This window comes from Drosophila rhopaloa, unplaced genomic scaffold (genome assembly GCF_018152115.1).
Source record: "Drosophila rhopaloa isolate 14029-0021.01 unplaced genomic scaffold, ASM1815211v1 contig_2, whole genome shotgun sequence".
NCBI classification, from domain to species: domain Eukaryota; kingdom Metazoa; phylum Arthropoda; class Insecta; order Diptera; family Drosophilidae; genus Drosophila; species Drosophila rhopaloa.
Window position 1 is genome coordinate 22,522,671 of NW_025335083.1, and position 27,831 is coordinate 22,550,501.

Genomic DNA, 27,831 nt, shown 5'->3' on the forward strand with positions numbered 1-27,831 from the left:
CATGTGTGACTCGGTTTGCATTTGGCCAGAGTCTGAGTCAGAATTTCGCAAATGTCCGGGCTTTCCCCCTGCCCAAAACTGAACAAATTCCGGGAGTTTGAATGAGTCATGTAACCGGAGCTTTAACTTGCCATGTGAACGAACTCCGGCCGCAATAAATTTCGAATGAAACCGAACCAAAAACTCAGGAACGTGGCTGCTGCACTTAAGTTTATTTCCCTCTGCAGAGTCAACACAATCAAATCAAGTGAATGTGTGGGGCTCCCCGGAGATGGTAAGTTCGATTGCAGTGCGTTTATTTGCGGAGACTCCACTGCAAAAGTCAATTGACTCAATAAATTATTTTTAAAGCAATCAGAGCTACTTCTGCGACAAAAATGCAATCGAAAAGTTTGCTATTTTATGTCTTTTGGGAATTTTGCGCCGACATATTTGGTAGTGAGGTACAAATTTACTTCAACTGACTCGAATATGTATCTTTGAGTTGTTGAAGTCTGGGGAGGAAAGAAAGTAAATTAAGGAAAAGTTTAGAGATGCTGAAAGTTATGTGATTGATTTTTAGGGTTCTTGGAACCAATAGTGATTACATTTATTTCTAATTTTGCATTACCCTCTAGTGTCAGGTCTTATAAATATAATTTTATAAATAAATTTTAAATTCAAGCCGACACATTAAGTTAAGTTTGCCAGAATTTGAAAGCCGTAGTAGTTCTACATAAAAAAAGAAGCTTTCCCATAAATACACATTTCAGCCAATAAATTACCATTGCATTTCAAATGAAATTTGAATCAATTTCTAAAGAGGCAAACATTTTTCATTAATCCGTGGAACAAGTGGAGAATAAATTTACACACTAAGGCGCAAGAAACTCTCAATTAGTGCAAAACCAAGTCTTGTCATTTGTGGCTGCATTGACCAATTTGAAATATTTTCAATTATATTTGGCCTGCATGGCTTGTGGCTTGCTTGCCCTGGCCGATGGCTGCTCACAAGTGAAATTAGCCAAATTATTGGGGTAAACAGGGCCGAGTCGACAAGTCGTCTTGTTTGCGCTTAAAATTTAATTTCACGCACAATTGAGTTCATGCATAATTTGGGTCCGGGGTGATAAATTATTGCTATTATTGCACACGGCGGCGGGAGGTTTAAGAGAGGTGTTTCGTGGAGCCGCAAACTGACCAGGCCACATTGCATTGCCGGGGCGAAGGACTACAGAACAACAGGACTATGGGATGGAGGATCTGGAGGAGCTGGCGCAGGGACATGGGCAAAATAATGACTCTTCCCCACGTCCTTGTTATTGCCAGGCTCGTTGGCTGCGTTCATTAATTCGCTGCCATAAAATCCGGCCAGGGGCATATTTTGCCTAGCCTGAATTTGCATACTTACACACTAAGAGAAAAGAGTGGAATGAAAGTCAAACCACATTTTCTCAGATATATTTTTCTATTGCGAAAAATTGTTTACATTTAATAGTATGTTATGTTCAAAGTTCTTTTATATGTGAAAAAAAATATGTTAAATGTTTTATGTACTTTAAAGTTATGAACAGAAAATTGTTCTCAAAATATAATTGATATGGTTTTATTTTTGTTGATTTTGTTTGCCTCTCTTACAAAAAAAGTTATTAATGCAATAATTTTAAGAAAATAAATTGCATTTATTTAACACTTCCCACTTTTTTTTGAACAGTGCATGGAGAGGCGATGAAGTAACAGGAGGCACCTGTTACCGCGCCGCAAGACTCGAGCCACCGCCAGGATCCTGGCCAAAACGCCTACAACACATGTCTGCTCATAATTAATGTGTAAATTGTAAAGCTCCGCTCGCCCACTTCGCCATGTCCCCGTGTCCCCATATTCCTCCTCCATGGCCAACTATTCCATTGTGGCTATGTTGAACAGCGAGGGCAACCAGCGCGACAACAACCGGGTACCCGGTACACCGGGGCTTTGGCTTTCGTGGGGTGTCCTAGCCCAGTTAATACAAAAAGACCAACATCAATAAACAAGCTAACCCCCGGAACACCCGCACAAAATGCGTTATGACGCCGAACAAACTTAATTGCATTCATGTTGCCTACGTTCACCTGGCGACCGACGTCCAAATGGATCCGCATCCGCTACAAACAAAGCTCGTTCTGAATCACTTCCCCTTATTTATGGGTTTCAATTGTTCGATTGGGCCAAACAATAGTTTGGGGTCAGTTGAGGTTACTTTATAATAATTTGCATTGGGGATTACCCTCAGCATATTGGTATTGATTATTATAAACTTATATAGTATGCCGATTGATGAGTCAAGTCATTAAATCAGTTATGACTCTCAGTCATCTTCACATTCTTAGAAAATTTTATTCAGAGCAGGTTTTTTTAACTATGCTAACAACTCTTGTTATGGGTTGAATGGTAAAATTGAAAGTCATCACAAAAGAGAGAGATTTATTTTTAGAAATTCATAGTGCCAATCATTTTATAGGAGAAAACCCGACTCTAAAGCAGATCCAATTAAGTCTACAATATCAATTCGTAATTACAAGTCATAGGTCATTTTACAATATATAATTTCTTAACTATTCTTAAAATAACTGGGAAAATGTATATTAAATAACTCAGGTAGAAAACCAACTTACGTATAGCTAGTTTTGTAAGAGCAGTATCAATATCACATTTAAGTCTTTTATTTCTTAACAACCCTCCACATTAAAGATTTCATATGTGAGATCATGCCGGTCATGATATAATTTACAATAACTATTCAGAGTAAGAAAGGCATCTATGGCACTTGGCAGTTCAAAAATTAGGCGTCTTCGTCCGCGATTAACAACTCTGAGGCTATTTACTAGTTCCGGTAGATTGAGTTCCCCAATTAATGCCTTATTCAAACTCTCCAGAGGATCGTTCACTTTGTTGTAACTGATAAAAATCAAACGAACATATCCATGGGAATCGTCGAGATGAAAGTCGGGGCACTTATTCTGACTTTTAATATCGCTCGTTACCCATACGCCCCGTTGTCCATTGTTATCAGCGGATTCGGTTGTTTGGTCAGTTGAGACCTGCTCCTTTTGATTGCTGTGCTCATCCTCAGTGGGAAACACAAAGTCACTAACGTATGCCTTTGGATCTGTTATAAATAAAATTCTATTATTAGTCGGTAATAACTAAAAACATTTAGGCTTACTGGCAAAACAGCTGCACAACAATATGGAAAAGGCAGTCGAAACAATTCCAAATGTTCGTAGTTGACGCATTGCGGCAGTAACTTGTTTGCGATCCGAGATTCCAAGTTGTACTGAAATTCTATAAATCTATTCTCAGCTTGCAAAGCAGGTAGTAAAGAGATTTGCTGATTATCAGTCTCTCTATTTTATAAAAAGCTATCTGAGAGATTTGTTTATTGATTGCGAAATACAAGTTCACTGTCAGCATTCACTCACTTTGAGTCTTAGGTGTGAATTGACTTATTGACACTCCGTCGTTTTTAACAGAAAATATATTTATATATTTTTTCTCTGATTTAGAACTATTAGATTACAACATTTTTGTTACTTAAGAGTACCTGGGATTAAATTATTGGTTTTTAAATATTCTAAAACTGTTTGTACCTGAATTAAACCTTTATTTTAATTTTTTAAGCAAACTCAGCGAATGGCTATGGGCCTGCTGATGTGTATACGAGCTGTGTTTTGTGTATAGAGTCTTTATTTTTTTTTTTGGAAAGGGGGAAAAATTGAGTTGTCGTGTGCAGCGAACGACCTTTGTGACATGAGCAGGATTCTCTGGGCTTTTGTAGCCATCGACTTGAAACCCTGCCAGCCATTAGTGAGATTAAAACTATGACTAAAGCCGAGGCTGAAGGAAAGGCTCACAAGGGGCACAATGTCGCATCGCAGGATTTGGCTTTGTTTCAGCCCGAACAATGGGCGTATCTCTCGCTGTGACGCAATGCGTACATCGTACATTGTCCTTCGCAGGACAATCGCCGGCAAAGCAGGACCGGCGGGGGGGAGCGGTGGAATTGAAAAAGATATACCGCTCTGTAATGCAAACATACATTCATAACAATTCAGTTGACACAAATGCAGGCCATCCATGGAAACTATTCGTTCTAATCCTGAGGCATTGTTCGCTTGGCAGCCATTCAGAATCCATTCGCATTGGATTGCAGCGCAATTTGTTTAATGCTGCATCGAATAAAGGCTCCTCCAACTGCCGCAGATCTGACAGCACTGTAATTGACAGCTGATTATGCAATTCATTCGATTCGTATTGGGTTTCAGCAAACTGCAATTAATCATTCCCGCAAACGTGGACAGACAAGTTGAAGCTCCGGGCTGCCCGATTCTATATTTGCCCAGATAATTAACCACCTAATTGATGGGGAATTGGAATCAAATCTTGAGGATAAATCCCCAGTATCATGACAAATATAGTTTCTAAATTTGGAAAATCTAGAAGATATATCTCCAATTTCTAGATATTGTGTATAAATGTATATGTTGGTTTTATGCGTTTTTAATGCATCAGTAATTTTTATAAACTAGAACAATACCTCCATTTTTCGTATATATTTTTATTTTTTTCCAGTATTTAATTTTTCCAGTATATTTAATTTGCGATGTGTCAAAAAGTTCAAAGTCTTGAACTGAATGTAATCAGTGCTGGCATCTGTAATTAAATTTGATATTCAACCCTTTAAGTTAACCACCAAAAAACTTCTTTGTACGTCAGACTCTTGAGAAGCGCCTTTATTGTGGTGGCGCAAAATTTTCCTCGAGAAAATCTACAATAACAGCTCAGGTCAACATAATAACATGCCAAATAGTATAATTACGAATTTGGATTTTCTTATCGGCATAAGAACTTATATCTTATATTAATACCAAAGGTTACCCTTAAAGTCTAAAACATTTTTTATTTTATTGTTTTTCTTAACCACTATCAAATGAAGCTTTTTTAATTATTTTTATTAATAGAATAAGAGTTATTTTATGTTATTAATATTTGTGATGCCATCAATTTGAACGCAGCTGCATCCGCAGCTTTTTCATAAAATTATGAGGTTCTCTTTGTTGTGGTTTTCATGTTTCTTACCTACAGGTTTTCCGTTTGATTTTGCGCATAGTCAAACTGAAAGACGCCTGACAGATATATTTCAGAGTTTGTTGGCTGAAATACCCCAGAAATCGGCAACAACTCGTTGGTATGAACAAAACAATCAAATGGCCCTCATATCTCAAGTCAAACTCAGCGGCGAGCTTCAATAAATTGTAGAGCAATAAAAGACTTGGACGAAAGAAGAGGTGGATATTCGTTAACTTGAAGCTTTGGGAAAAACTGGAACATGGTGCATTGTTTGCTCGGCAATATGGTCACAGCAGTTATATTAAATTCCTACAAAGGCTTCTCCTTTGCCTCCGCGACGCAGAAGAAAGGCAATAAAAATCATTTAACAAAGTCAAACAACAATAAAAATTAAACTTTGCCGTCAACACAGGAAAAGAAAAAGAGCGAGGCAGCAGTGGAGCGTAAAAATACGCCAAAGTACACAGAAGCGGGGAAAATGAAATAATAAATATAAATATAGCGCATAGAAGGCGAAATGCGAGATTTGAGCCGGCGAAACTTTTTGCAAATTAATTTTGAAATCTGTGCACGTCTCATGTGAGTCGGTGTCATTGTGCCAGGACATCCATCCATCCAGGACATAACGATTTATTATGTCATGCCTCGTCAGCCAGGAGGCAGTATGGAACTCGAGGAGCAGGAGGGCATCATCATAAATCAATCCATTTGATGGGCAACACTCTCGGGTGGGGGGGTGAATTTAATTACACTTAAGCAGCAGGATGAGCCAAGGATCCATCCGGAATCGTCACACATCTGACCCCCTCCCCCTTTCCCCCAACTGACAAATAATTCCCTTCGATCTAACCACTTCGATTTGATGCCGGTTGCAATGCAATATTGCTAAGTGCTCCTCGGCCTTTCCGTGACTTGACAAAAGGTACAGAATCGTTTGCCTTTGTCGTTAGCCCGATATTGGTTTTGATTTGAAAGGCTCTCGACCTGCTGGCATTTAGCATTTGCAGAAACTCGTTGGTCTGTTGACTGTATAAACCGACCTTCCTGTCTGCCTATTTCAGAGACTCGCTTTAATTGATATTAGAATTCTACCGCATTACAATTAGGTCAGACTTGGAATGTTAATCAGCAAGAGAAATCCAGTTTGATCGAGTATCTTGGCGAAAATAAGGGAACAGTTCTCATAAATTTAATATTTATTGCAACAAACGTTAAAAAAAACATTGTTCTGTTGGTAAAATATTTATTTTAGTTTAAGATTTCTTCTGTAATCCCCAAAATTACAACTTAATCAGTACTATATATGGCTTTTCCATACATTTCTTCACATATTTGCAATCATTTTAACGCAATCGCAGAGGCAATCAAGGAGCTAGGAACTCATTCGCTAGAAATGGAAATTACCAAGTCCCAAGAAAAGCCACATGAACTATTCAAGCTTTCTGCACCTGCAGATGAATCATGTAAAATGCAAACGAGTTTTTTATCACGCACACCCAACATTTCGGGGGCGCACTTCGTGCAATTACATTTTTTGGGGGAAGTGAATACTCCGCGAAAGGAAACAGGCACTTTTGGGGGAGGGGAAAGGGGAAGGGGATGGTGCGGGGTGAAAGCCCTAAGTTTGTCATGCGAAAATCATACAAACTTGGTTTTCGTGTGCTCGCAAAAGTAATTGAGGCGGAAATCCCTAATTGGCACCTTCAACTCAGCGACGACGACAAAAAAGAAATCATCAGTGGCATAGATGAAGGAGAAACGAAAGATGGAAACTTGCATCCCGAGGAGGGGGTTTCGGTAGGTTGGGGGGGTGGTGGGTGTTGGAAAAGCTGGCACACGTAGTCTCATGCAAATGGGAAAACTTTGCTCATCAGCGCACACAAATTGAGTGAAATTATCAGTTCAAGTGAAATTTACACTTGCTTGTTGTCGCCTGTCTGCGGCACTACAAAGAAAAATTTCTAAATGAATTGAAAATCTTGAAAATAACACATAAATTAAGAAGTAAACTTGCCAAAAACAATAACTCGGAAAACATCTAAGTTTTCCAAATTTTTTTTTAATTACCAGAGATATTTAAACAACGCTAAAGAAATTTTAGAAGAATTTTCTCTAAACTTGTACCTTTTAAAATATTTTTAAAATGTTAAAAAATTAATAAATCGAAATATTTAAATTTTTAACATATTCAACAACCTAAAAAAACCATACAAATAAATGTATAGAAATTGTTCTGCCAAACCTAAAGCTTATTTTTTGAAGTGTGCCTGTGGTTTTTCCTTCAAGATGCCACAGCTCGAATATGCAAATGTAACTCTCCACATTTCCCCGGGAGCATTCTAATTCCGCTTAGCTGCAAATCCAATTAAACATAGAGCGTGAGCATTGCCAAAAAAAATAAATAAAAGGAAACATGTGTGCGATACTTTCGCACTTTTCGCCGACATCTGGCAGCCGCGTTCTCGGGCAGATAAATGGCCAAAGAGTTTGGTGCCAAAAGCGGGGACATCTGCTAAATTGTAACCACATCCTGCCAAGATCCGGGGAGAACCAAAAAAGCAGCCAAGTGGCTGCACACATGCTCTTAATATTTCAACCCACTTAATAGACTCTTTTTTACCCACAAAGAAGCGTAGTTTTATGGCCCCTTAATGGGTTGAATAATGCTAATGAGTAACTCGTCATAAAACTCGGGATAAAGTTTATTTTAATTACCATATTTTTTAAACATATCTTCATAATTGAATTAAATGGGAATATATTACATTAAATACATTTAATTATTTTATTGCAAACTGCTTTCTAGAAGAGTTTTTCTGAGTAAGCCTTTCTTATATGCCTTAAAGACAAATAATTTGTGATAGAGCGATGAACGAACCTTCCCAAAACCACATCAATCAACAATTATATCGCATATTCTTCAGCCCCGCCTCACATTTTCCATTCAGGCCACAAGCTGTGAAGAGATGGTAAGGGGCAAAATCAAAGTTCATTATTGCTGCAGTTGTGGCAAGAACATTTTGGAGGGAAAACCCCTTGAGGCCCCGCACTTTTAGGACTCTCCATTCATCCGTCGTCTCCACATGGCGTATACGCAATATAAATACGTAATTGCATGAAGCACCATGGAAAACGGGCCGAGCCATTGATCAACTGGCAGTCAGCTGAAAGATGAAAGACGAAAGCCGAAAGCATCGAAAAGAAGGACGAGGAGGAGTTGGCCAGGAAGCGAGAAGCCCATCAACTAAATGCAAAGTTATCCCAGGCAGCCTGCTGTAGAACAAGAATAATTGACGACGACACGACGCTGGATAATGAGGGGAATCCCCACACACACACACACACACACACAGACAGGATATGACAGGGAAATGCATCGTCAAGCTGATGTAGACTGCAGACTGCAGACTGCTCCTTGCAGCACTATAATCCTGCGGAAACACTTGAAAATGATGGATGAAAATTATCGTTTTCTGCAACGCATGCAAATGCACAAAATTACTTTCACATGATTAATGCTCCACCGGGGCAAAAGCTGTTCCAACTCCAACTCCACCACCATCATCATCGTCATTTCATAATTAATCCAGCAAAAGGAGCGCCAATGGAAAATGAGAAAAGAACAGAACAGAAAAGAAAAGAAAACGAGCAGACAATTGTTGAACTTCATTTGAAATTCATATTTTAAATATTCGTCAGTCAATTAGAGAGCCAAGGACTCTGACACCGAATTTGCATTCAGCCGTAAAATTATCAAATTAATATTCCGCCCCAAAGAATGGGGGCCCATTCTGCCCCTGTCTTTCGCAATAACTGTCAAGTCAAGAAGTTCCGCACGCCGCACATTTCGGCAAGTTGTCAAGTGAGATACGAAAGTTCCCCGGTCCAACAATGCCAATTTGATGGGAGAAATTTTGAAATATTTATACACAGAGCGGAGGTGTGTTGGCAAAAGTTGCTGGCCAAATTTGTTAATTGGAAGCCAAAAGTTTATCTATGAAAATGCTAAAGAAGCCCACTTGCCACGCACCAAAATGTATTATAATGAAGCAAAAAATTAGATTAGTCTGTATCCCAACTTGAATGATTAAACTTTAAATGGGGGAGTTTTCAAGCATTTTGTTACCTACATATATACTTAAGTTTATGTATGAACAAAACAAAATGGGGAATATTGGCAAACTATAATCCTATGATTGCTTAAAGGGGCTCCTCTATTTTAAAAATAATAGGTTCCTATCTGTAAGGTGCTTTAATGTAGATGAATAAATTTAAATAAGGTTCTGGTTCTGGATTTACAATTTTTTTATTAAAATATTTATACTAGTCTCATAAAGGAAACAATGTATGTTAATTATCTTTTATGTATGTAGAACACTCCCAATCATATTAAATATAATTAATTAAACTGCTAACCCTCTGCTCCTTTTTTCATTGTCGAATTCTGCAAAGACAAAGATCAGATTAATACAAAATCAGACTAACAAGAAGAAACTCACCTTTTCTTAATTAACTCTATTGTGCTGCGCTTCAGAATAAGAAGCGCAAAAATAATTACTCCCATGGAGCCATGAATGTAATCGACAATCCTAAAGACCTGCCCCCATAAATCGTAGTGCGGCCCAAACGTAATAGCATTCAGGATCCAAGAAATCCCCATAACGACGGAGAGTCTTAGAAAGAGCAAGTAACTATGATCGGAATATGGAATGATTTCATGGCAGTTTGGAAAATTCTTAAGTGACTGGAACTTACTTTTGGCTGCTGAAATTGAAACATCCCGTCGTCCTATCGTCGTCCGGTGTAAACTTCTTCAGTTGACTCTTCACTTTCCGAATGTAAATCACTGTGAGTGTAAACATTGTGACATTAAAGGAGCCAAGGATCAGTATTGGTGCGCCATTGAAGGTCCAGGTATAAAACTTCCAGACTGAGAACGAAAGGCAATAGTTAGTTAAGTACGGTAAGACTAAGTAATTAAAAACCACCTGTCACATAGCATTCATGTAAGGTAACGGAGTGCATTTGAACCCATTTATCGAAATCGCCGCTATTAATTCGATTTAAATAGTATATAACTCCGGTCGGGATCGCAGCGATTCCCCATACAAAGGCACTGAATTTTAGGAACCTAAAACGAGGTTCATCTGTAGCAAGCGATGTTAACGTTTTCCACAAGTGAAAACTAATGACAGTGTCCCAGAAATAAGAAGCTATCTTGAAGAAGTATGCGCTGTAACCTGCGGGAGATATAAATTACCCTTTATACTATGGTTAATCGCTTTTCCTACTAACCTGCTGATGAGCTGAAGTCGTTCAACAAGCTCAAGTCATCCAGTATCATGAGAGCGAACAATACGAGCCTGCAGAATATGCAGCAGATAAGGCACTTTCCTAGGACATTTCGGAGCTTCTCAACATAGAGATACACTGCGATCGTGAGGACAAAGCCTATCAGCGAAATCCCCAATACTGCAAAAACAAAAACAGATAAGAATACAAATTGAATGGAATAAGTTTTGTATGCTTACCCCAGCGGAATGCCGGCGGCCCTCTTATTGCTTCTGTCCAAAAGAAATTAAATAAACCTTCTGCACTAGGATAAACACAGTGCTCTTTTGATGTTTCATAAAGGAGTGGAAGACCTAAAATCTTGTGCATTAGACATGAAGAAAAGCGGCGAATAAAAAAACATACGATATCGAATGTTCTAAAGGGTACCTTCACTGTGACCACCTCATCGCATTCCCAAATTGGAATCCTTATAATGGTAGTGTTATTACTTAAGTTGTATTTGTCAAGATCCTCCTGTATGTAATCATTACACTTTCCATTGGGCAACATTTTTTGACGGAGGCAGCAGATCCGAATGTCGGATTGGTGCATGTGCCTAAAATTTTTTGAATAAAATATCACAGATTTTAAAGTTATACTGCCCACTTAGGTTAGCAGGAATTGTAACCTACAAAATATAAAAGAAATAATCAAGATTGTACTGCGCTCCCATATTGAATCTTAAAGCCTGCCACACGAATGACTTTACTCGACTAATGTTCGATGAGGCAGAACAGCTCAATATATAGCTTTATTAGCAGCATAGAAGAAACAGAGCCGATGCTCGAATCCAAAAATCTGAATATCGACCATTGGCGTTTCTAAGGGGACTTTAAATTGTTGAATATATAAATGAAAACAATATTGAGTTTTTAGAATTTATTAGCCCTCTGAATGAAATTTCATATACGCCAGTGATTTCCACCAATTCCCTGTACACCCATTTAATTTAAGAATCGACAAGTATGATAAGAAATTCAAATTGGAAATAGCTATTTGCGCTAGAGAATTATTTACGAATTAGTTACAAAAACGGAAACGAGGTTTATATACACTTTACACACTAGTTTCTATTTATAACATAATAATTTCGTTAAGCACGATAAGGAAGAATTAATAACCGATTTTAGAAGATTTTTATATCAACTTACTGACCAATGACAGATTGTTAGCATGGCAGCTTTATGTTATAGTTTTTCGGGCCGACACGTAAAAAATCTTTAATCAAACAATTTTATTTTTAATTTTACGTTCGTTTTTTTTGGCAGCTATAGGATATATCTAACAGCATATATATTTAACAGCAAATATTTAAGATTTAAAGTTTTTTTTTATTAAATTTCTGATTATTCTTGTGGCAGTTATTTAATATATATACCTTTAAAACTGAGAGATTCGTTTGAGTGGAATCGGACAAGCCGTCCTGGCTATATACATAAAAAAATAAAAAAAAAGTTATATGGTCGGAAATGTTTGGGTATCAAACTTCTTACTGAATTTATAATACCCTCTGAAAAGGTATAAAATTTTAATAAAAACTCAAACACTCCAAAAAATTAAAAATTTTAATCAGAGTTTTGATTTCTATGTACACGTGTCCAAATTGCTGGTGATGTTAATCAATATGTATGTATATACGAGTGTTTAAAATCTTTTGTTTGTTTTTTTGTGGCTTAGGTTATCACTCTACCCATAAGTAGTGTGGTTTCATTTGGCCGCCCTCGCAATTACAAGGAAAACGCAATGCAAATATGGAATGTATTTAAAATCTTAAAATCATTCTCGTAGCTTTGCTTATACAAAAATCGAAGCATAGGAAATTAAAAATGATGGCTTTAAAGCTTAATAGATAGAAAATAACTTTTCAAAACTGAATTATTTGAATCATGTTTAAATGTTTTGCAGGACATTAAAATGATAAACCAACAATAACAAGTTGCATCAAATGACTCGTAACAATTTTCATTGTCATTTTCTATTCAAAGGGGAAGCTTGCATGCAACAAAGCGAATCGTTACCAAATGGGACAGATGATGCAAACGTGGATGGGGGAATTCTTTACGTCCGATACTCTTGACCATTTTGGGCCACTTTCGAGTTTTGAATGCTTAGTGTACCGGGCGACAAGCATCCTCGAGCATTGAAATAAACCAATAAAACGACAGATGAGCCAGGCATTTTCACCCACAATACATAGCAGGCAATCGCATGTGGTTGAGAAATATTCTGGAAGTGGGCCTGTGGGTGGGTAACAATGCCGCCTACCAGTTCTTATATAACTCCAAGGGGTTTCTCATCCCCATTTCCCCAATTCCAATGCAAATCTCGAGCACTTGATACCAGGCCCCCAGATTGTCCCTTCTTCTACTCATTTTTTTAGTCCACGTGGTCTGACTGCTCTAACTTTTAAATCTTATTGCCTTTTCAGGGATACCCAACATACTATCAAGCTGATTTTATTGAAAAATGTAATCTTGTTTAAATAACAAAATTCAAACTAAACCTGCATACTGTGAGATATAATAATTTTAATGTTTTTAAAATAATATATAGCCTTTCAAGACGTTATATATGATTTATATAATCTAATACTTTATTTTGTTATTAGAACTGACCATCATCAAAAACTGGTTCAAGCCAAAAGAAACTTTGATAAATCATTTTTGTAGATATATTTTAGCCTTCAAGGGTATTTCAATATTTGGTTTTTGCTATCATGTTTTATACTTTTTCTTATCTATTGAAAAATATATGGAGATGCTGCAGATATTGCTTGTTTTAGTGTGCGTGAGTTTTGGAACTGGTGGTTGTTGTTCAGCAGATATCTTTAAGTTTGCTTAGTGGATATACACATAAATACATATTTATATTGTGTAGATATTGTCAAACCAAAGCCCAAAACAAAAAAATGCTTAAAAATGACCAACAGTAAATATTAACGGGGTAATGGAGCAGAGTAATTTATAATCGAATGTAATTTGGTTGAATTTACCACTTCCTGCTTGATAAATGTAATTTGTTTCAACCATCTTACTTTATGGTTTCTCCGTGTAAGGTTGGTCAGAAAATAAAAGGTAATAGATGGTAATTTAATGCAGATAAAGATGGCACTAGGTAAGTAAAGTATTTATAATAACGCTTAATAAGAATATCAATTAAAAATTGTACGACTTCGTTGTTTTTATAGACTTTATTTACCTTTTACCATATTACCATCCAAAATTTTTTAAGAATTACGGTGAATATTGTTGTTTATTTATATATCAACTAAACAAGTAATTTAAAAAAACTTTTAAAATTTCCAAAAGCTTGAATTTCAAAACTATAACGGTTTGTTCTTATTCAAATCAGTATTTTAGCGGGCTCTAAAAGCTTGCCATACAATGAAAATGGCAGCACTAAAGTTTAATTGACACTAACAATTTAGATACCAGGAAAAAAGCAAAAAGTATTTAAAGAATTGTGAATTATTTTTGAATTCCCTACAATAAAAACTAATAATTGATTATTTATCATCCAAGCAGAAGGTGATTGGCTTTTAAACGCTAAAAATAGTGGTGGCCGATAACAAGCGTTCGTGTGGCAGCCCAGGCCAATCGTATTCCAGCGATGTGGCAGCCCCACCAGGTCAGTCTAAATTCGTTGTGCAACACTGGCGCATTGCAAAAATAATTTAGGTACTCGCGTCAACCAGAAAAACCCACAAAGAACGGCCTGAATGTGCGTGGATTAATCGCCAACCGAGTGGAACGCGATCTGAAGAACCCCCGGCACACATCTCAATCACGATGGAGGCCCTAATTCCGGTCATTAACAAATTGCAGGACGTCTTCAACACGGTGGGATCCGACTCGATACAACTGCCCCAAATTGTTGTTCTCGGCAGTCAGGTAAGCGAAATGCGAAAACCCATCCGCACCCCAACCAAAAATTCACCGATTTCCGCAAAAGGAGAGCTCCAAATAAACCGGAATTTCACATACATATCTATATCCATAGCTCTTTTGATTTTCCAGCGTCCGCCAAATTATATAACTGAATGCGCTTGCCGGCATTTTAGCCATATATGTTTTTAATCTATTCTTCTTAATGAGATATTTCCCCGTCCGTAGCGCGGCATTATTGTTTATATAATTATTTTTGGCAATGTTTGCCGCCCCCATGGAAAATCAATATTCGCTGTATATTGCGAAAGAAAAAAACAGCTGCTGATGTGACACATTCCTTCACAAACACATTGCAAACAAACATATATCTCCAATAGTTTTGTTTGTATGTGTGTTTTGATCGCGGCTTTAATTGCACTTTGATTCACGCTCTGAAAATAATTCCGTATGATTAAATCTAAGTCATTCATATTAAGTACAGGGGAGCCTCTATAACTTTGCTTACTGGCTAAATAAATTGGATTTTACAGGAAAAAATCCCATATTCTTATTAGCAAAATATGTATTTCTACAATATAATTTAATTTCAAGAAACTTATAATTGAAAAATGAATTATCAGGCTCAATAAACTTATAAATTATATTACAGTGCCTCTTAGAAATTTTATTTAAGTCTAATTGGGCTTAAATAATTTTTAAAAAATTATAAATAATAACTCAAACTTTCGCTTAAAAATTTTTGGTATTAATTCCAAAGATAAAGATTTAATAAAAATGTAAATAGTCATTAATACCTTTAGATGATACAAATTTTAGATAAGCAATTCAACTCTCTTTAGTTGTAGAAAGTTCGATTTTTTAGGATTTCGACTGTTGCAGATAACAATAGTTAATCTGCGGGTTTCCAAGTGTTTCCGCGTTGCAAATGCTTTGGAAGCTCTCCTTATCAGGTCATCGACGTTTATCAGTCCCAGTTTCAACTTCAATTAATGCGGTTTATTCACACCCCTTTGTTTCCAGAGTTCTGGCAAGAGTTCGGTGATCGAGAGCGTGGTGGGACGCTCCTTTCTGCCCCGTGGAACTGGGATCGTGACCCGTCGCCCTTTAATTCTGCAGCTGATTTACAGCCCACTCGACGATCGCGAGAATCGCTCGGCGGAAAATGGTGAGCTAGCATCTAGTACATCCTAAAAATCCATTTCTAAATAACCATCTCTTCAGGCACATCCAACGCCGAGGAGTGGGGCCGCTTCCTGCACACCAAGAAGTGTTTCACGGACTTCGATGAGATCCGGAAAGAGATCGAGAGCGAAACGGAACGTGCGGCGGGCAACAACAAGGGCATCTGCCCGGAGCCCATCAACCTGAAGATATTCTCCACGCATGTGGTTAACCTGACGCTAGTGGATCTTCCCGGCATCACCAAAGTTCCCGTGGGCGATCAACCGGAAGACATTGAGGCGCAGATTAAAGACTTGGTGGTCAAGTACATTGAGAACCCCAACTCCATCATTTTGGCCGTAACGGCCGCCAACACGGACATGGCCACCAGTGAGGCACTGAAGCTGGCCAAGGACGTGGATCCCGATGGCCGCCGCACCCTGGCCGTGGTCACCAAGCTGGATCTCATGGACGCCGGCACCGATGCCATTGATATTCTGTGCGGCCGTGTCATTCCCGTCAAGCTAGGCATCATTGGTGTAATGAATCGCTCGCAAAAGGACATCAATGACCAAAAGCACATCGACGAACAGATGAAGGACGAGGCGGCCTTCTTGCAGCGAAAGTATCCAACGCTGGCCACTCGGAATGGTACGCCCTACTTGGCCAAGACCCTCAACCGACTCCTGATGCACCATATTCGCGATTGCCTGCCTGATCTGAAGGTGAGTCATGAATAATATTTTACTAAAGAGCTTTTTACCAGCCAAATTTCTGTAAAATACAGATTTTAGAAGCCCTTTATAATTTAAATCTTGAATAAAAATCACACTAATTCAGATTTAAACTTCAATTTACAAACCTTTACAAAAATGTTTGTCATTAATTCTTACAGTTTTTAAACCCTAAGCCTTTAATATTATTTCAAAATGTAGAAAAATGATTATGCTAAATTTAAAAAGTTATTTGTCATTTTACTAAGATTGAGCAATCTATTGCAAACGATTTTTATATTTTTTACGATAAAGCAAGAGAAAATTAAAAGCAGATAAGGGTACTTTGCCATATAAGTTTGAAGAAAATGACTTATCCTATTTTCACAGACCCGTGTCAATATCATGGCCACGCAATTCCAATCGCTGCTGAACTCATACGGCGAGGATGTTTCCGACAAGAGCCAGACGCTGCTGCAGATCATCACGAAGTTTGCAAGCGCCTACTGCTCCACCATCGAGGGCACGGCACGGAATATCGAGACCACGGAGCTGTGCGGTGGTGCCAGGATCTGCTACATTTTCCATGAGACCTTCGGCCGCACCTTGGACTCAATTCACCCGCTGGCGGGTCTGAGCAAAATGGACATACTCACGGCCATCCGTAATGCAACGGGCCCACGTCCGGCTCTTTTCGTTCCGGAGGTCTCATTCGAGCTGCTGGTAAAGCGCCAGATCCGTCGGCTGGAGGAACCCTCTCTGCGTTGCGTGGAACTCATTCACGAGGAGATGCAGCGCATCGTTCAGCACTGTGGCAACGAAGTGCAGCAAGAAATGCTGCGGTAGGTGGACTACAATTTCTAAATATAAGCCATAAATAAAACCATTTATTCCCTATTCCCACACAGCTTTCCAAAACTTCATGAGAAGATCGTAGACGTGGTCACGCAGCTGCTGCGACGACGACTGCCGCACACCAATGTGATGGTGGAGAACATTGTGGCCATAGAGCTGGCCTACATCAACACCAAGCATCCTGATTTCCACAAGGATGCCGCCCTGGTACCCAGTCTGCTGAAAACCGACAGCGATCCCTACTCCCAGATGAATCTGGGACAGCGGCGGGCCAACACACCCCGCAACCACATGTCACCGCAGGTTTCGGCGCAACAGCAACAGCAGAACAACCAGCAGCAGCAGCAGCAACAATATAGTGAAGCACATGAGCAGGTGCCAGCATATTTTCAGTTTTTGTCAAATGCATACAATTTAACTTATTTTTGTTTTACGTTTTAGAACCACGTTGGCGAGAACTCGACCCCTTCGATGGCCAGCACTTGGCTGTCAAACATTTTACCACCGGCACCAACACGTCCGGACAGCATTGAAAACTCGGCCAGCAATACGCCGGTTCACAATAATATTGTAAGCCCGGTGAAGCCAGTCAATCTGCTGCCCGATATGCCGGTTAACCACAACCCACGTCGCCTGACTGACAAGGAGCAAAAGGATTGCGATGTCATCGGTGTGTTTTAGTGCACTTTTATATTTTGAATTGGTTACTTAATTGCACTTTCTTCCAGAACGCCTGATCAAATCGTATTTCTACATTGTGCGCAAATCTATACAAGACTCGGTACCAAAGGCCATTATGCATTTCTTGGTTAACTACGTAAAGGACAACTTGCAGAGCGAACTCGTTACCCATCTTTATAAATCAGATAGGGCTGAAACACTGCTGAACGAGTCCGATCACATTGCAGTGCGCCGAAAGGAGGCGGCAGATATGTTGAAGGTAAACTATACTAGTTAATTTATACTTGGCCCAGTCAGTAATCAAAATCCCATTTCAGGCACTGACGAGGGCGAATCACATCATCAGCGAGATCCGCGAGACCCACATGTGGTAGGCTGGAGCAACCCGTTTCGACTTAATAACCCCCACATATAAGCAGCATAAAAACTATTTATTGAAGACGCGTTTTGAAGAGAACGAACTCCTTCTTTGTTAAATGTTTCGCCTCCCGAGCACTAAAATATCATCAAATTACATGCGACCCTATAATCTTGGGCCTTTCATTTTAGCGTACTCCTGCATTTTGATTCGCCTGGCATTTGTCTATCATTGAGCCTCGACGCTTTTTAAATTGAATAAGAAGTTGTAGAATGCCGTGATTGTTTCGATTAGTTTATCCAAAGCACTTATTACACATTGAATAGTCAAATAAAAGCAGAAAAGGTTGATTCAAACAATGAGGATGTTTTTTGTGGCATTTACATTTGAATAATACACGAAGAATGCTAATGAAAAGCTTTTTGGGTAACGTCACCATGTTGAAGGCTGTAGCTTGAAATTCGATTAGATAAGCCAATAAATATGTGACATAGCTCTAGACCAAAATTTTTGGTTCTTAGGATTAATTACTAAACAATCTGTGGCTCCTAAAATGGTGCGAAATTAGAGTTATCTGTTCAGACTTGGCTTAAATAAATTAAAGGACTATAAAGACATATTTTCCCCAATTTCCATCTATTTTTATTACTGTTTAGGCCAAGGTTTTTCGAAATTATGTTTTTTTAGTATTGGATTATATGAATTAGAAGTAAAACCCTTTAATTAAATTCACTGCCACTCACCTTTCGTAATAAAAACTTTAATACTTGGATACCAGTTAAAATCTAATTTGGAAAACGTCATTTGTATTGCGGCAAAGAAACAGAAGAGGGTTTCAGCTGGGGTGTGGCAATTCCAGGCATCCTAAGATGAGAATGTGGTGTCCAGCGCTCTATTCCGGCGTTGATTAAATGCTCCGCGGTGCGTTCGAGTCTTTGTTTGGGATTGGGGGAACAGGGGAAATGGTGACTCTATGACGGCCTTTGGTTGTGGTAATTTCCTCTAGGCGCGATTTGTGTCCGACAGAACCCGCACAATGCATCCCACTCCTCCTTTGGCGAATGCCTTCTCGTGCCACTGTAGCAGGTGGCCACTGGAGCCCTCCGAGGGGATCTCGAATCCCCTGTATATGTACTTCATCAGCACATCGATCAGATCGTTCTGGTCCAGGGTATCGATGGCCTGGTCCATTTGCGTCGACTTGATGGACAGCAGCACCCGCAGTGTGATGTTCAGGGCGTGGTCCTGCAATATCTCGGGAGGATTAGCAGGATTGGAAGGGAGACTTGACTACAAGGAGCTACCCACCTTTACATTCTGGTTCTTGCAACGCAGTGGGGCATTTTGCAGGGCACTCAGGAGCGCCTCCACGGATTTTCCCTGCGTCAGCAACGTTGTTATCTCGCTCTCATCCGGACCCGCTGCCGCGCTCTCCACGCCGTCGTCCTCCCGGAAGTTGTCCTCGTTGTACTGGTCCACATCGATCTTGCGGAACGCATTGCTGGAGGTGTTTTTGGCCATGTTTTCGCTCCTTTCCTAGCACTTTTCTTCCCAAAAATATGAATCACAAAGCCGATTCCGGCAAACAGATGTGTGGCAGTGTGACCGAGCAATGCAATATACTAGCTGCAGTAATAATGGGCAATATACTAACAAAAAATACCTAAGCGAATTCTATTAATGCAATCATCTTTTTTATATTAATTAATTTTAAAAACTTTAAGTTAAACTTAAATTAAATTGTCCTTTTTTCATAAAATTAATTACAGTAAAATTGTTTTGTTGCTTCAATGTACAAGTTAACTTTGCATTTACCGGCAGTTTTATAGCTGTTTTTATTATATTTTTCCTTCAGTGGCCCTTGGCCACACTGCAAATTGACTTTGTTTTTGTTTCGAGTGAGTTAAGTCCGAGAAAATCGAAATTTGTACATTTAATTAATATTCGAAATCCCTGACAGCATGGCCAAGTTTCTGGGCATAAACCGGCTGACCAAGCTGTTCCAGATCGTCCGGGAATCCGGGGGACTGAAGCAAGCCTACCTGAAGCTATATAGGTAAGTCTCGATCTTATATAAGATTGCTCTAATCCTGAAAAACATTATTTTGCAGAAACGATGACCTGAAGATCGGAACTTTGGTGGGAATCGACAAGTATGGCAACAAGTATTTCGAGAATGCATACTACTTTTACGGCCGCAATCGCTGGATCGAGTTTGCCCCCCATGTCAACATGGACTACGATGGATCCATGATTCCCGCTGAGTGGTACGGCTGGATGCACTATAAGGTGGGTCCAACATAGATATTTTAATATTATGAGTTTCCGAAGAAATACGGAAATACTCTGTTTTTATGAGAGTTTCTACCTTCTTGACGTACCAGTCTTCCATTATATTTGTATTTTTAGAACGACAAATAATTCTAATACACCAATTATCTTGTATGTAAATATTCATTATCTTATAGACCGATCTGCCTCCCATCCGCGATGGCTGCCGTCCCAAACACAAGTGGATCGCGGACCACAGCGAGAATCTTTCTGGCACTAAGGGTAATGCTATATTAAATGTATCCCAAACCTCAAATTTACAAGCATCTCCTTTTGCAGAGGCCTACTACCCATACACCACAACACCCAACAAAGTAGAGGCTTGGGATCCTAAGGCAAAAAAGCAATAGAATGTGGATAGCTTATAATTATTTTTTAAATTCAAGTGCAGATGGCTGCGATTGAAGAGAGCACTCAAATGTGTTAATAAATCCAATTTCGTTAACTTGGCACTCGAAGAACGTTTGGCAGCACAAGCAGAATTTTATTTGGGTAACAAGACATCCCGAAATGTCATAGGACATACCTATTGACATAATGAATTCAGAATGAGACCTTATTTACCTCATTATATCCATATTAGGTTTTCAAATGAAAGCCATCATCATAACCGACATCAACTATGTAATGATAATGATCAGTATTTCGTCTTTGTTTGTTTATTCAATTAGATTATTTTACAAGTGTTACAGCTTTAAGCAGGACCTATTATTGATATTTACAAATGCTTTCTGCGCCTTTTTGGCGCGTCGTTTGCGATCCTTTGCGAAGTTTTAAGATTTAATCATTGCTGGATTATATCTAGCCAATCCCTTTCCCCAACCATCTTAAAATTCCTCTTTAATAGTAACCTTCTGGGCCTTCTTTGCCCGTCGCTTGTACTTCTTGGCCGTGTCAGCGCACTTGGTGGTGATGGTGGCTCGGATCACACGCTCCTTGCCTCCCGTCCTTTCCCTCACACAGATCACAATGTCGTCCACTTTTCGTGGGTCCAACTGCAGTTTCGGTGGCCTTTCCCGGCCGTAAAAAGCGGGTGAGGGTTTTCCAGTCAGCGTGTGGGTGGCCAACTCGTCGCTAGTGAAGACCATGCAGAGGAGACTTCTCGTGGCCGTCGGAGCATTGGTCCAGAAGACGTCTGTGTACTGATGGGCTGTGATCTGGGTGCCATTGGGTCCCAGTACATATGCGGCACTGCCATCCGCCTTTTCCACCCGCTGGGGATACAAAACCGAAGTGTCCTTTTCGGAGGCTGTTTCTTGGAGATGAGATTCCGCGGAGCTGGTGGAGATGTAGCGGGGTCTTTTTAGCGGCGGTGCAGGCACATCATCAGCATCGTTATACCTCTGATTGAGGGTCTTCAGCATTGTGGTTAGTCTCCCGAAGAGCTGTTCGTAGTGGTGCTGGCTCTTCTGGATCTTGGCCACTTGCTGCTTAAAGGATTCTTCGACGGGTGGCAAAGGTTCCACCCGAGGTTCTATGTTCTTGATTCCGCCGGAGGCGCTGGCCATTGCCACCAGTTGAGCATTGATAATGCGGCGTTTGGGTGGCGAACTCCTTCGGACTGGCACTGGCTTTACGGGAACCTTCACTGGTCCGTGGCTAATCTTTATGGGAGGCGGCATTTGGATCTGCAGCTGACCCAGAGGCTTCATGGCCCTCTGACGCATAATGTTCTGCTGGGAGGCCACTTCGTAGTTGATATAGTTCTCGATGTCCATCTCCTCCTGCTTCATTATCGGTCGCGAGAGCAGGCCGTAATAGTAGGGCACAAAATTCGGGGCAAACTGACTAAGATAGTGATGATACGGATGGGAATACTGGACTGTCGGCAGGATCGCAGTCTGCGGATGAAAGTACTGTAGGTGCGGCTCTGTTAGCCGGACGACTGACATGCTAATTCCCGGAGGCTCGCTATTTGTAAGGTTAGAAGTGTCCTGATCGTACGGACGAAATCCGGCGGCCATTTCTATCGCGGATTTTTGGCAACAGGTAACGAAAAAGGTTTACTTCTGGCAAAAAGTGCAGCTGCAGCCGAGCTATTTCCTTTAGTTATTTTGCGAATATTTCGTTGGGTAAATCTCGGCTTCGAAATCGTGTTTTTATGGCACCGGGGATTAACGGTTATTATCCCTTGCGCCAGATGGCAATCCTACCTGTCGATAAAGATCTTTCAGGGCTGACAAGGTCACTTATTTTAAATTATTTGCGTTCTAACTTTAAAAATCGATTTTAAGTTAAAATTAAAAAGTGCTGTATTTTATAAATTGTTTTTGAATGCTGTTTTTCCAATGAATATTTTTTAGCTTTATAAATAAAGAAGTTCATGTGTCTAGATCACCAAATTTACCAAAGACATATGCGACCCAAAAATATGGCTTTTGTAATTCCTTGAATTTTTGACTTTTATTATTGTTATTTATTTATTTCATAAACAATTTTAATGAAAAATATGTCAAAACTTCTATGAAAGTAAAATGAAAGTATCTTATTTTAACGTGGGAGGAATTTCCTATTTAGGCCAAGTCATTATAATAAGACTCAAGTCCCAAGAACGAATTTTTGTAATTTTAAACATTTGAGTTCAAATAAAACGTTTTTAATTAAAAAACTATATTGTTAAATATATTAAATTACTAACCTAGCCCATTTTACACCATTTATTTCAAAACCCTTTTATTAAATATTAAGTTTTTTTAAAAGCACGTACCAGACATGCATATTATTCTGCACATTCAAAGGCCTCACAGTAGTCGGCCTACCTGACGGATTTCCAGTGGACTTACCCTTCGAAAAATACTCATACTAAATCGGAATTTTAAGGGTGTGTTTTCCGATCAGAGAGCGTATGATTTAAGGACTGTATTCCAAAAGGATCTTATGTATTGGGAGAGTTCCCAATACATTCAAATTCCATTAGATTACATCGGGTTTCAGTCTTGAAAACCGGTTATTTACAAAACCCAACTATTGTCCTTTTAGGTTCTTGGTATTAAGAAAGAAGTTTTGTACATTCTTTTATTACATGTACTTTGGTTCATCATTCATCTGATCTTACCCCAACTATAGCATCACAAAAGAAATTAGTAGAAAACATTTTAAGTTTGAAGTTTTATTTATTTTAAAGAAAGATCAATTTTCAAGAAATGGTTTTTTAAAGTGCACATACATTAAAATATGTTGCAATTGCTTAATGATTGTTTTCAATTCGAAAACGTTTTCTATTAAATAGGTATTAACACAAATATTTAAAAAAAACCCATTTAACTCCTTGATATAATACAATTTTTGGAGTCATGAATATAAATAAATAACATTATTAAGATAAAATAAATAAGGAATTACAATACATCGTAGTCCCTTGCCGATATTTACAGTATTGCTTAGTTCGCGCGCCATTCGACAACCCTAGCCTCGAAGTCGTGCAGACAACAACAACTCTGGTTCCCGCGCAAAACCCATGCGAAAAGTGGGAAAAAATAGAGGACAGCTGGACTAGTTGGGAAATAAAGTGGCTCTCTCCTTAGAACCTGGAACCGAACAGGATCAGGATATCGCTTACCTTGAAAACCAGAGAGAGAGGGAGGGACAGAGCCCACAAGCTCGCACACATGCGCTCTCTTCCCTGCACATGCATGCAGTTTTGCTGTTAGTGTGTGCGTCCAGGTAGCGTCCGTGTGATTGGAATTGCTTCCCATTGTTTTGCTTTTGCTTCCCGGGGAATTGGAGGAAAGAAAAGGAAAGGAAGCGAAAGAATCGGTGAAAACCCACCCCTGGAATGCAACCGCTTTTCGCATTCTGCCGCCAATTTTCATTTGATGCAGATCCTTTGAGGATTCAACATGGATAATGTAAGTAGTGCCGGCCATTTACCTACTGGAACATATTGCTTATAAATTCCCCTTTAAATTCGCAGCAATATCAGCGCATTGTCAATGCCAATCCTCGCGAGGAATTTCCAAACCAAAGGATCAAGCCCTTATACCTAAATGCGTGGTCGCAGACTTCTAGCGAGGATTTCGAGTTGCTCCGTAGCATTAGCACTCCTGATCCCCAAGTAGAGGCAGAAAATCGTGCCTTGCGCGACAAAGTTCGCTATTTGGAGGCCAAGCTGCAGCAGCACACGGATCTGTTGTCCCAAATCCATGCCACATCCGCCAGGATGCAGCAGGCATCGTCCTTGCTGGCGGATTCTGGACCACCAACCCCGCCTACTCTACAAAACCACCAGATCCTCACGCCCCCGAGTTCGGTTATCTGTGCCCCCGTGCAGAATCCCCAGATTCTCGACTACAAGATCATCTCGGCACCCGATGACGCGGATGCCATTGAGATTCGCCTGGCGGCGGAGAGCCTCAATAGTCTGAGCACCTCGGCGGACTCCGATCGCCTGGAGATTTGCCTGGGCGAGGAGAATCAGCAGCAGAACCATCATCAGCAGTACAGGATCAGCAGTGCTATTAAAAGGGAGGATGAGGAATCCTCTGGCACACCTTTGCAGTTCATCAAACGACGCAAGTTGCAGGAGATTCAGTTACCAGAAGAAGTTCCGCGGCAAAACATAAAGTTGCCGTCTAAGTCGCAGGTTAAAATCCGCAATGGCAGTCTCAACGATCTCAGCAAAAACCCCCAGCAAAACATGGACAACGTGATGGTGTCCATTGGTCCAAATAACACATGTGTCCCTGCCAGCGTCTTCGAGAACATCAACTGGTCGGTCTCCTCGTTGGCCACCAGGAAACTCCTCGTCTCCATTTTCGATCGGGAAACTTTAGCCACCCATTCGATGACGGGGAAACCATCGCCCGCTTTCAAGGACCAGGACAAGCCACTCAAGCGCATGCTCGACCCCCAGAAGATCCAGGACATCATCTTTGCGGTGACGCACAAGTGCAATGCCAGCGAAAAGGAGGTGCGCAATGCTATTACCACAAAGTGCGCCGACGAGAACAAAATGATGAAGATCCAGAACGTCAAGCGACGCAGCAGTGGCATCAAACATGGAAAGGAGAACATTATCTAGACTATAACTAGTATTATTAGATTTACTTTTTAGACTAGCACCAAAAATTGGCGGAGACAGCGCACACACTTACAGATTTATGAAAAAAGCCCATAGAATTAGCACTTAACCCTACATTGAACTAATGTGTAGAATACTTTTGAAGATCTCGAAGATGATTTTTCCAATCCGAACCAAGAAAGATTGCGGTTTTATTTGCATTTCGGGGGTTGCATTGTTGTAATGAGAGTTATTAAGTAAATATTTGAGTTTTTTAAAAAACAAATTAAATGTATGAAAAAGTCGCCAAAAATTATATATTTTTCAACTGGGATTGAATGTAGGAAATATGTATATAAATATGATAAACACCTATAGTTGGACACAGCATAAAATATAACAAAACAAGCGCCAAAAAATTATTTTTTTAAATGGATCGATATTTTTAAAGTTTAGGGTGCCCATAAAATATATATCGATATATCGATATATATCGTGCCAGACTGTTATCTAAATGAACAGCTGATGACGCTCAGCCGGTTTATTTTTGGCGGCCTTGTTTATCTATTTGAGAAATAAAGTTACATTAAAAATGTCCTGAATGGCACTCGAAGTGGAAAATTGTACAAACCCCTTTCTACCACAATTGCTGGATCAAATCTTTGAGATATATCGAAACCAAGCGGAATCTGGTAGCCTTACAAAAGGCAAGTTTCATTGATAAACAAATTCTTCTAGCCCTTCTAAATACCTTCAATTTAATGACTTTTCAGAAGAAAGTGGGAAATTGTTTTACGATTTATCTGCTTTTCTGGGCGAGGAACTGGTCTTTCGCTCCCTTCAGCTTTTGGATGATTATATTTTCACCTATTATTATTTTAAAAACAAAAACAATCTTTATGTGGTGGAACTTTCTAAAGGATCTGAGTATTTCCGGGTGCTCCCGAGGATAAACTACTGCAAGTGCGACTTTTTCCAGTGCCACGTGCTGCAGTTGCCCAAAGGAATCCTTTATCAGGACATTCCCAGTGGTCAAGTGGGCATACTGGAGGATTGGAGCGAGGAGAGCCGAGTGTCCTTCACCTGCCAGCACGTCCTGGCCCTGCGACTCCACCAATTTTTGTGTCCGGGAACGAAAACCTCGGAACAGTACCTTAAAAAGGAGGAGCTCAAGAATCTGCAAAAGGAGATCTTCCGGGATTAGAATGGGTGATGTCGAGGCTTCGACTTACGGCGACTACAAGTTCGTGGCACGGGTGGATCACATAAAGACCCTCAATCAGGCCATCAAGTCCATCTGCTTTAATGATGTAAGGATTAGTTGATTACAACCTACATAAATGTAAATTTTATTTGTACAATTAAGTAATGCTCTATTTAAAAGATTCCTAACTATTTTAATTCTTATATTGCAGTATGGTATGCTGCAGGTGTCAGAGGATGGACTTCGCATCACCGTGGAGCAGGGCAAGTCCATTCAGGCCACGCTCTTCATGCCGCCGGGCGCCTTTATGGAGTTTTACGTGCAGGACTTCCTGAGCTTTGGCCTGAAGATGAACGTGCTGTCCGAGTGCCTTAATCTGTTCGGATCCGCCGATTGCAGCCTGAGGATGATGTACAGGGATCAAGGCGATCCACTGAGGATCATTCTGTATCCCTATGATAATGAGGATGTGAGCACCGAGTGTGCCATTAAAACAATGGACTGCGAGGAGCCAATTGACTATGACAAGAACCTAAAGGATCCGGACCTGAATGTAATTTTCGTTCGCGGTCCAAACCTGTCGAAAGTATTCCACGAACTGGAGAAGTCAGCGGAGGAATTTGAGTTCGTCACTTCGCCCGATCGCCCGCATTTTAAGATCACCACCGTTGGCATCATGCAAGCGGTGTTCAGCGTGGAGGTGGCCAAGACCAGTCCCATGATGATGATGTTCAACTGCAAACAGACGGTGGTCGCCCGCTACAAGAGTCAGCAGATCCGCGTGACCAACAAGGCAATGCAGTCAGCCACCAAGGTGGCCATTAAAACCAACGCCATTGGCCTGCTGGAACTGCATCTGGTGATGCAAGGCGAGGGCCACGAAGAGATTTTTGTACAGTTCTTCATTATTCCGCTGCTCCAAACAGATTAGACTTTATTAAGTTTCAGAAGGCGACTATTAACATAGCTTTTTATTTTTTTCTGGGTGCTCAGAAGATTTTTCGAGCAGCGGTTTATATATCTCTAAAAACTGATACAGAGTCGAAATAATATATATTAAGTATATAAAAGTATATAATATTGGCATTATCCAAATTAAAGTGAAACCCTTTGTTTCCAATTTTATACTTATGTATAGACCCTTTAATATTTTCCATATACTGCGCTGATAGTCGTTGATTTTTTTTGATAACAAAGAAAAATAAACTGCTGATAAGTCA

The 27,831-nt window shown here is 39.9% G+C and overlaps 9 protein-coding genes across 10 annotated transcripts; 5 read left to right on the forward strand and 4 right to left on the reverse strand.

The window, feature by feature from the left end:
- Positions 1-2,665: 2,665 nt before the first annotated feature.
- On the reverse strand, positions 2,666-3,294 carry LOC108052127. The gene is made up of 2 exons (XM_017134452.2): positions 3,185-3,294; positions 2,666-3,127 (listed from the first exon to the last, which is right to left on the reverse strand). Exons 1-2 carry the CDS (start codon positions 3,252-3,254, stop codon positions 2,688-2,690), a joined length of 510 nt encoding a protein of 169 aa, XP_016989941.2. The 5' UTR covers positions 3,255-3,294; the 3' UTR covers positions 2,666-2,687.
- A 6,289-nt stretch (positions 3,295-9,583) lies between these two features.
- Positions 9,584-10,974, reverse strand: LOC123037696 (probable G-protein coupled receptor Mth-like 7). The gene is made up of 5 exons (XM_044459407.1): positions 10,872-10,974; positions 10,384-10,560; positions 10,077-10,328; positions 9,844-10,018; positions 9,584-9,779 (listed from the first exon to the last, which is right to left on the reverse strand). Exons 1-5 carry the CDS (start codon positions 10,972-10,974, stop codon positions 9,584-9,586), a joined length of 903 nt encoding a protein of 300 aa, XP_044315342.1.
- A 3,098-nt stretch (positions 10,975-14,072) lies between these two features.
- LOC108052130 (dynamin-1-like protein) lies at positions 14,073-18,436 on the forward strand. 2 transcript variants are annotated; one of them, XM_017134455.2, is made up of 8 exons: positions 14,073-14,312; positions 15,330-15,474; positions 15,531-16,195; positions 16,574-17,025; positions 17,092-17,413; positions 17,480-17,708; positions 17,767-17,978; positions 18,037-18,436. In XM_017134455.2, the coding sequence occupies exons 1-8, from the start codon at positions 14,211-14,213 to the stop codon at positions 18,091-18,093; spliced, it is 2,184 nt and encodes a 727-aa protein (XP_016989944.1). In that variant the 5' UTR covers positions 14,073-14,210; the 3' UTR covers positions 18,094-18,436. The 2 variants fall into 2 exon arrangements, with proteins under 2 accessions (XP_016989944.1, XP_016989945.1); XM_017134456.2 differs by lacking the exons at positions 14,073-14,312; positions 15,330-15,474; positions 15,531-16,195 and adding an exon at positions 16,403-16,524.
- A 380-nt stretch (positions 18,437-18,816) lies between these two features.
- LOC108052132 (actin-related protein 2/3 complex subunit 5) lies at positions 18,817-19,691 on the reverse strand. The gene is made up of 2 exons (XM_017134457.1): positions 19,386-19,691; positions 18,817-19,322 (listed from the first exon to the last, which is right to left on the reverse strand). Exons 1-2 carry the CDS (start codon positions 19,596-19,598, stop codon positions 19,080-19,082), a joined length of 456 nt encoding a protein of 151 aa, XP_016989946.1. The 5' UTR covers positions 19,599-19,691; the 3' UTR covers positions 18,817-19,079.
- Positions 19,692-19,888: 197 nt separating this feature from the next.
- On the forward strand, positions 19,889-20,853 carry LOC108052133 (probable NADH dehydrogenase [ubiquinone] 1 alpha subcomplex subunit 12). The gene is made up of 5 exons (XM_017134458.2): positions 19,889-19,975; positions 20,038-20,133; positions 20,189-20,366; positions 20,546-20,630; positions 20,688-20,853. The coding sequence occupies exons 2-5, from the start codon at positions 20,039-20,041 to the stop codon at positions 20,756-20,758; spliced, it is 429 nt and encodes a 142-aa protein (XP_016989947.1). The 5' UTR covers positions 19,889-19,975; position 20,038; the 3' UTR covers positions 20,759-20,853.
- Positions 20,854-21,051: 198 nt separating this feature from the next.
- Positions 21,052-22,542, reverse strand: LOC108052125 (early boundary activity protein 2). The gene has a single exon (XM_017134450.1). It carries the CDS (start codon positions 22,370-22,372, stop codon positions 21,236-21,238), a length of 1,137 nt encoding a protein of 378 aa, XP_016989939.1. The 5' UTR covers positions 22,373-22,542; the 3' UTR covers positions 21,052-21,235.
- A 1,281-nt stretch (positions 22,543-23,823) lies between these two features.
- LOC108052138 (protein insensitive) lies at positions 23,824-25,605 on the forward strand. The gene is made up of 2 exons (XM_017134464.2): positions 23,824-24,256; positions 24,322-25,605. The coding sequence occupies exons 1-2, from the start codon at positions 24,248-24,250 to the stop codon at positions 25,426-25,428; spliced, it is 1,116 nt and encodes a 371-aa protein (XP_016989953.1). The 5' UTR covers positions 23,824-24,247; the 3' UTR covers positions 25,429-25,605.
- Positions 25,606-25,932: 327 nt separating this feature from the next.
- Positions 25,933-26,611, forward strand: LOC108052137 (zinc finger SWIM domain-containing protein 7 homolog). Its single transcript, XM_017134463.2, has 2 exons — positions 25,933-26,114; positions 26,181-26,611. The coding sequence occupies exons 1-2, from the start codon at positions 26,009-26,011 to the stop codon at positions 26,609-26,611; spliced, it is 537 nt and encodes a 178-aa protein (XP_016989952.1). The 5' UTR covers positions 25,933-26,008.
- Positions 26,609-27,777, forward strand: LOC108052136 (cell cycle checkpoint protein RAD1). Its single transcript, XM_017134462.2, has 2 exons — positions 26,609-26,717; positions 26,823-27,777. Exons 1-2 carry the CDS (start codon positions 26,613-26,615, stop codon positions 27,540-27,542), a joined length of 825 nt encoding a protein of 274 aa, XP_016989951.1. The 5' UTR covers positions 26,609-26,612; the 3' UTR covers positions 27,543-27,777.
- The last annotated feature ends 54 nt before the right edge of the window (positions 27,778-27,831 follow it).

Excerpts from the sequence above, each read along its gene's own strand:
- LOC108052132 (XM_017134457.1), bottom strand. The coding sequence starts at position 19,598 with ATGGCCAAAAACACCTCCAGCAATGCGTTCCGCAAGATCGATGTGGAC. Across the intron at positions 19,323-19,385 it reads GCAAGAACCAGAATGTAAAG|GACCACGCCCTGAACATCAC; the intron begins GTGGGTAGCTCC and ends GAGATATTGCAG.
- LOC108052130 (XM_017134455.2), top strand. The coding sequence starts at position 14,211 with ATGGAGGCCCTAATTCCGGTCATTAACAAATTGCAGGACGTCTTCAAC. Across the intron at positions 14,313-15,329 it reads TTGTTGTTCTCGGCAGTCAG|AGTTCTGGCAAGAGTTCGGT; the intron begins GTAAGCGAAATG and ends CTTTGTTTCCAG. Across the intron at positions 15,475-15,530 it reads GAATCGCTCGGCGGAAAATG|GCACATCCAACGCCGAGGAG; the intron begins GTGAGCTAGCAT and ends CCATCTCTTCAG.
- LOC108052136 (XM_017134462.2), top strand. The coding sequence starts at position 26,613 with ATGGGTGATGTCGAGGCTTCGACTTACGGCGACTACAAGTTCGTGGCA. Across the intron at positions 26,718-26,822 it reads AGTCCATCTGCTTTAATGAT|TATGGTATGCTGCAGGTGTC; the intron begins GTAAGGATTAGT and ends CTTATATTGCAG.
- LOC108052125 (XM_017134450.1), bottom strand. The coding sequence starts at position 22,372 with ATGGCCGCCGGATTTCGTCCGTACGATCAGGACACTTCTAACCTTACA.
- LOC108052127 (XM_017134452.2), bottom strand. The coding sequence starts at position 3,254 with ATGCGTCAACTACGAACATTTGGAATTGTTTCGACTGCCTTTTCCATA. Across the intron at positions 3,128-3,184 it reads GTTGTGCAGCTGTTTTGCCA|ATCCAAAGGCATACGTTAGT; the intron begins GTAAGCCTAAAT and ends TATTTATAACAG.
- LOC108052137 (XM_017134463.2), top strand. The coding sequence starts at position 26,009 with ATGGCACTCGAAGTGGAAAATTGTACAAACCCCTTTCTACCACAATTG. Across the intron at positions 26,115-26,180 it reads ATCTGGTAGCCTTACAAAAG|AAGAAAGTGGGAAATTGTTT; the intron begins GCAAGTTTCATT and ends ATGACTTTTCAG.
- LOC123037696 (XM_044459407.1), bottom strand. The coding sequence starts at position 10,974 with ATGCACCAATCCGACATTCGGATCTGCTGCCTCCGTCAAAAAATGTTG. Across the intron at positions 10,019-10,076 it reads ACATGAATGCTATGTGACAG|TCTGGAAGTTTTATACCTGG; the intron begins GTGGTTTTTAAT and ends TTTCGTTCTCAG. Across the intron at positions 9,780-9,843 it reads TTCAATTTCAGCAGCCAAAA|TTACTTGCTCTTTCTAAGAC; the intron begins GTAAGTTCCAGT and ends TTCCGATCATAG.
- LOC108052133 (XM_017134458.2), top strand. The coding sequence starts at position 20,039 with ATGGCCAAGTTTCTGGGCATAAACCGGCTGACCAAGCTGTTCCAGATC. Across the intron at positions 20,134-20,188 it reads GCCTACCTGAAGCTATATAG|AAACGATGACCTGAAGATCG; the intron begins GTAAGTCTCGAT and ends ATTATTTTGCAG. Across the intron at positions 20,367-20,545 it reads ACGGCTGGATGCACTATAAG|ACCGATCTGCCTCCCATCCG; the intron begins GTGGGTCCAACA and ends ATTATCTTATAG.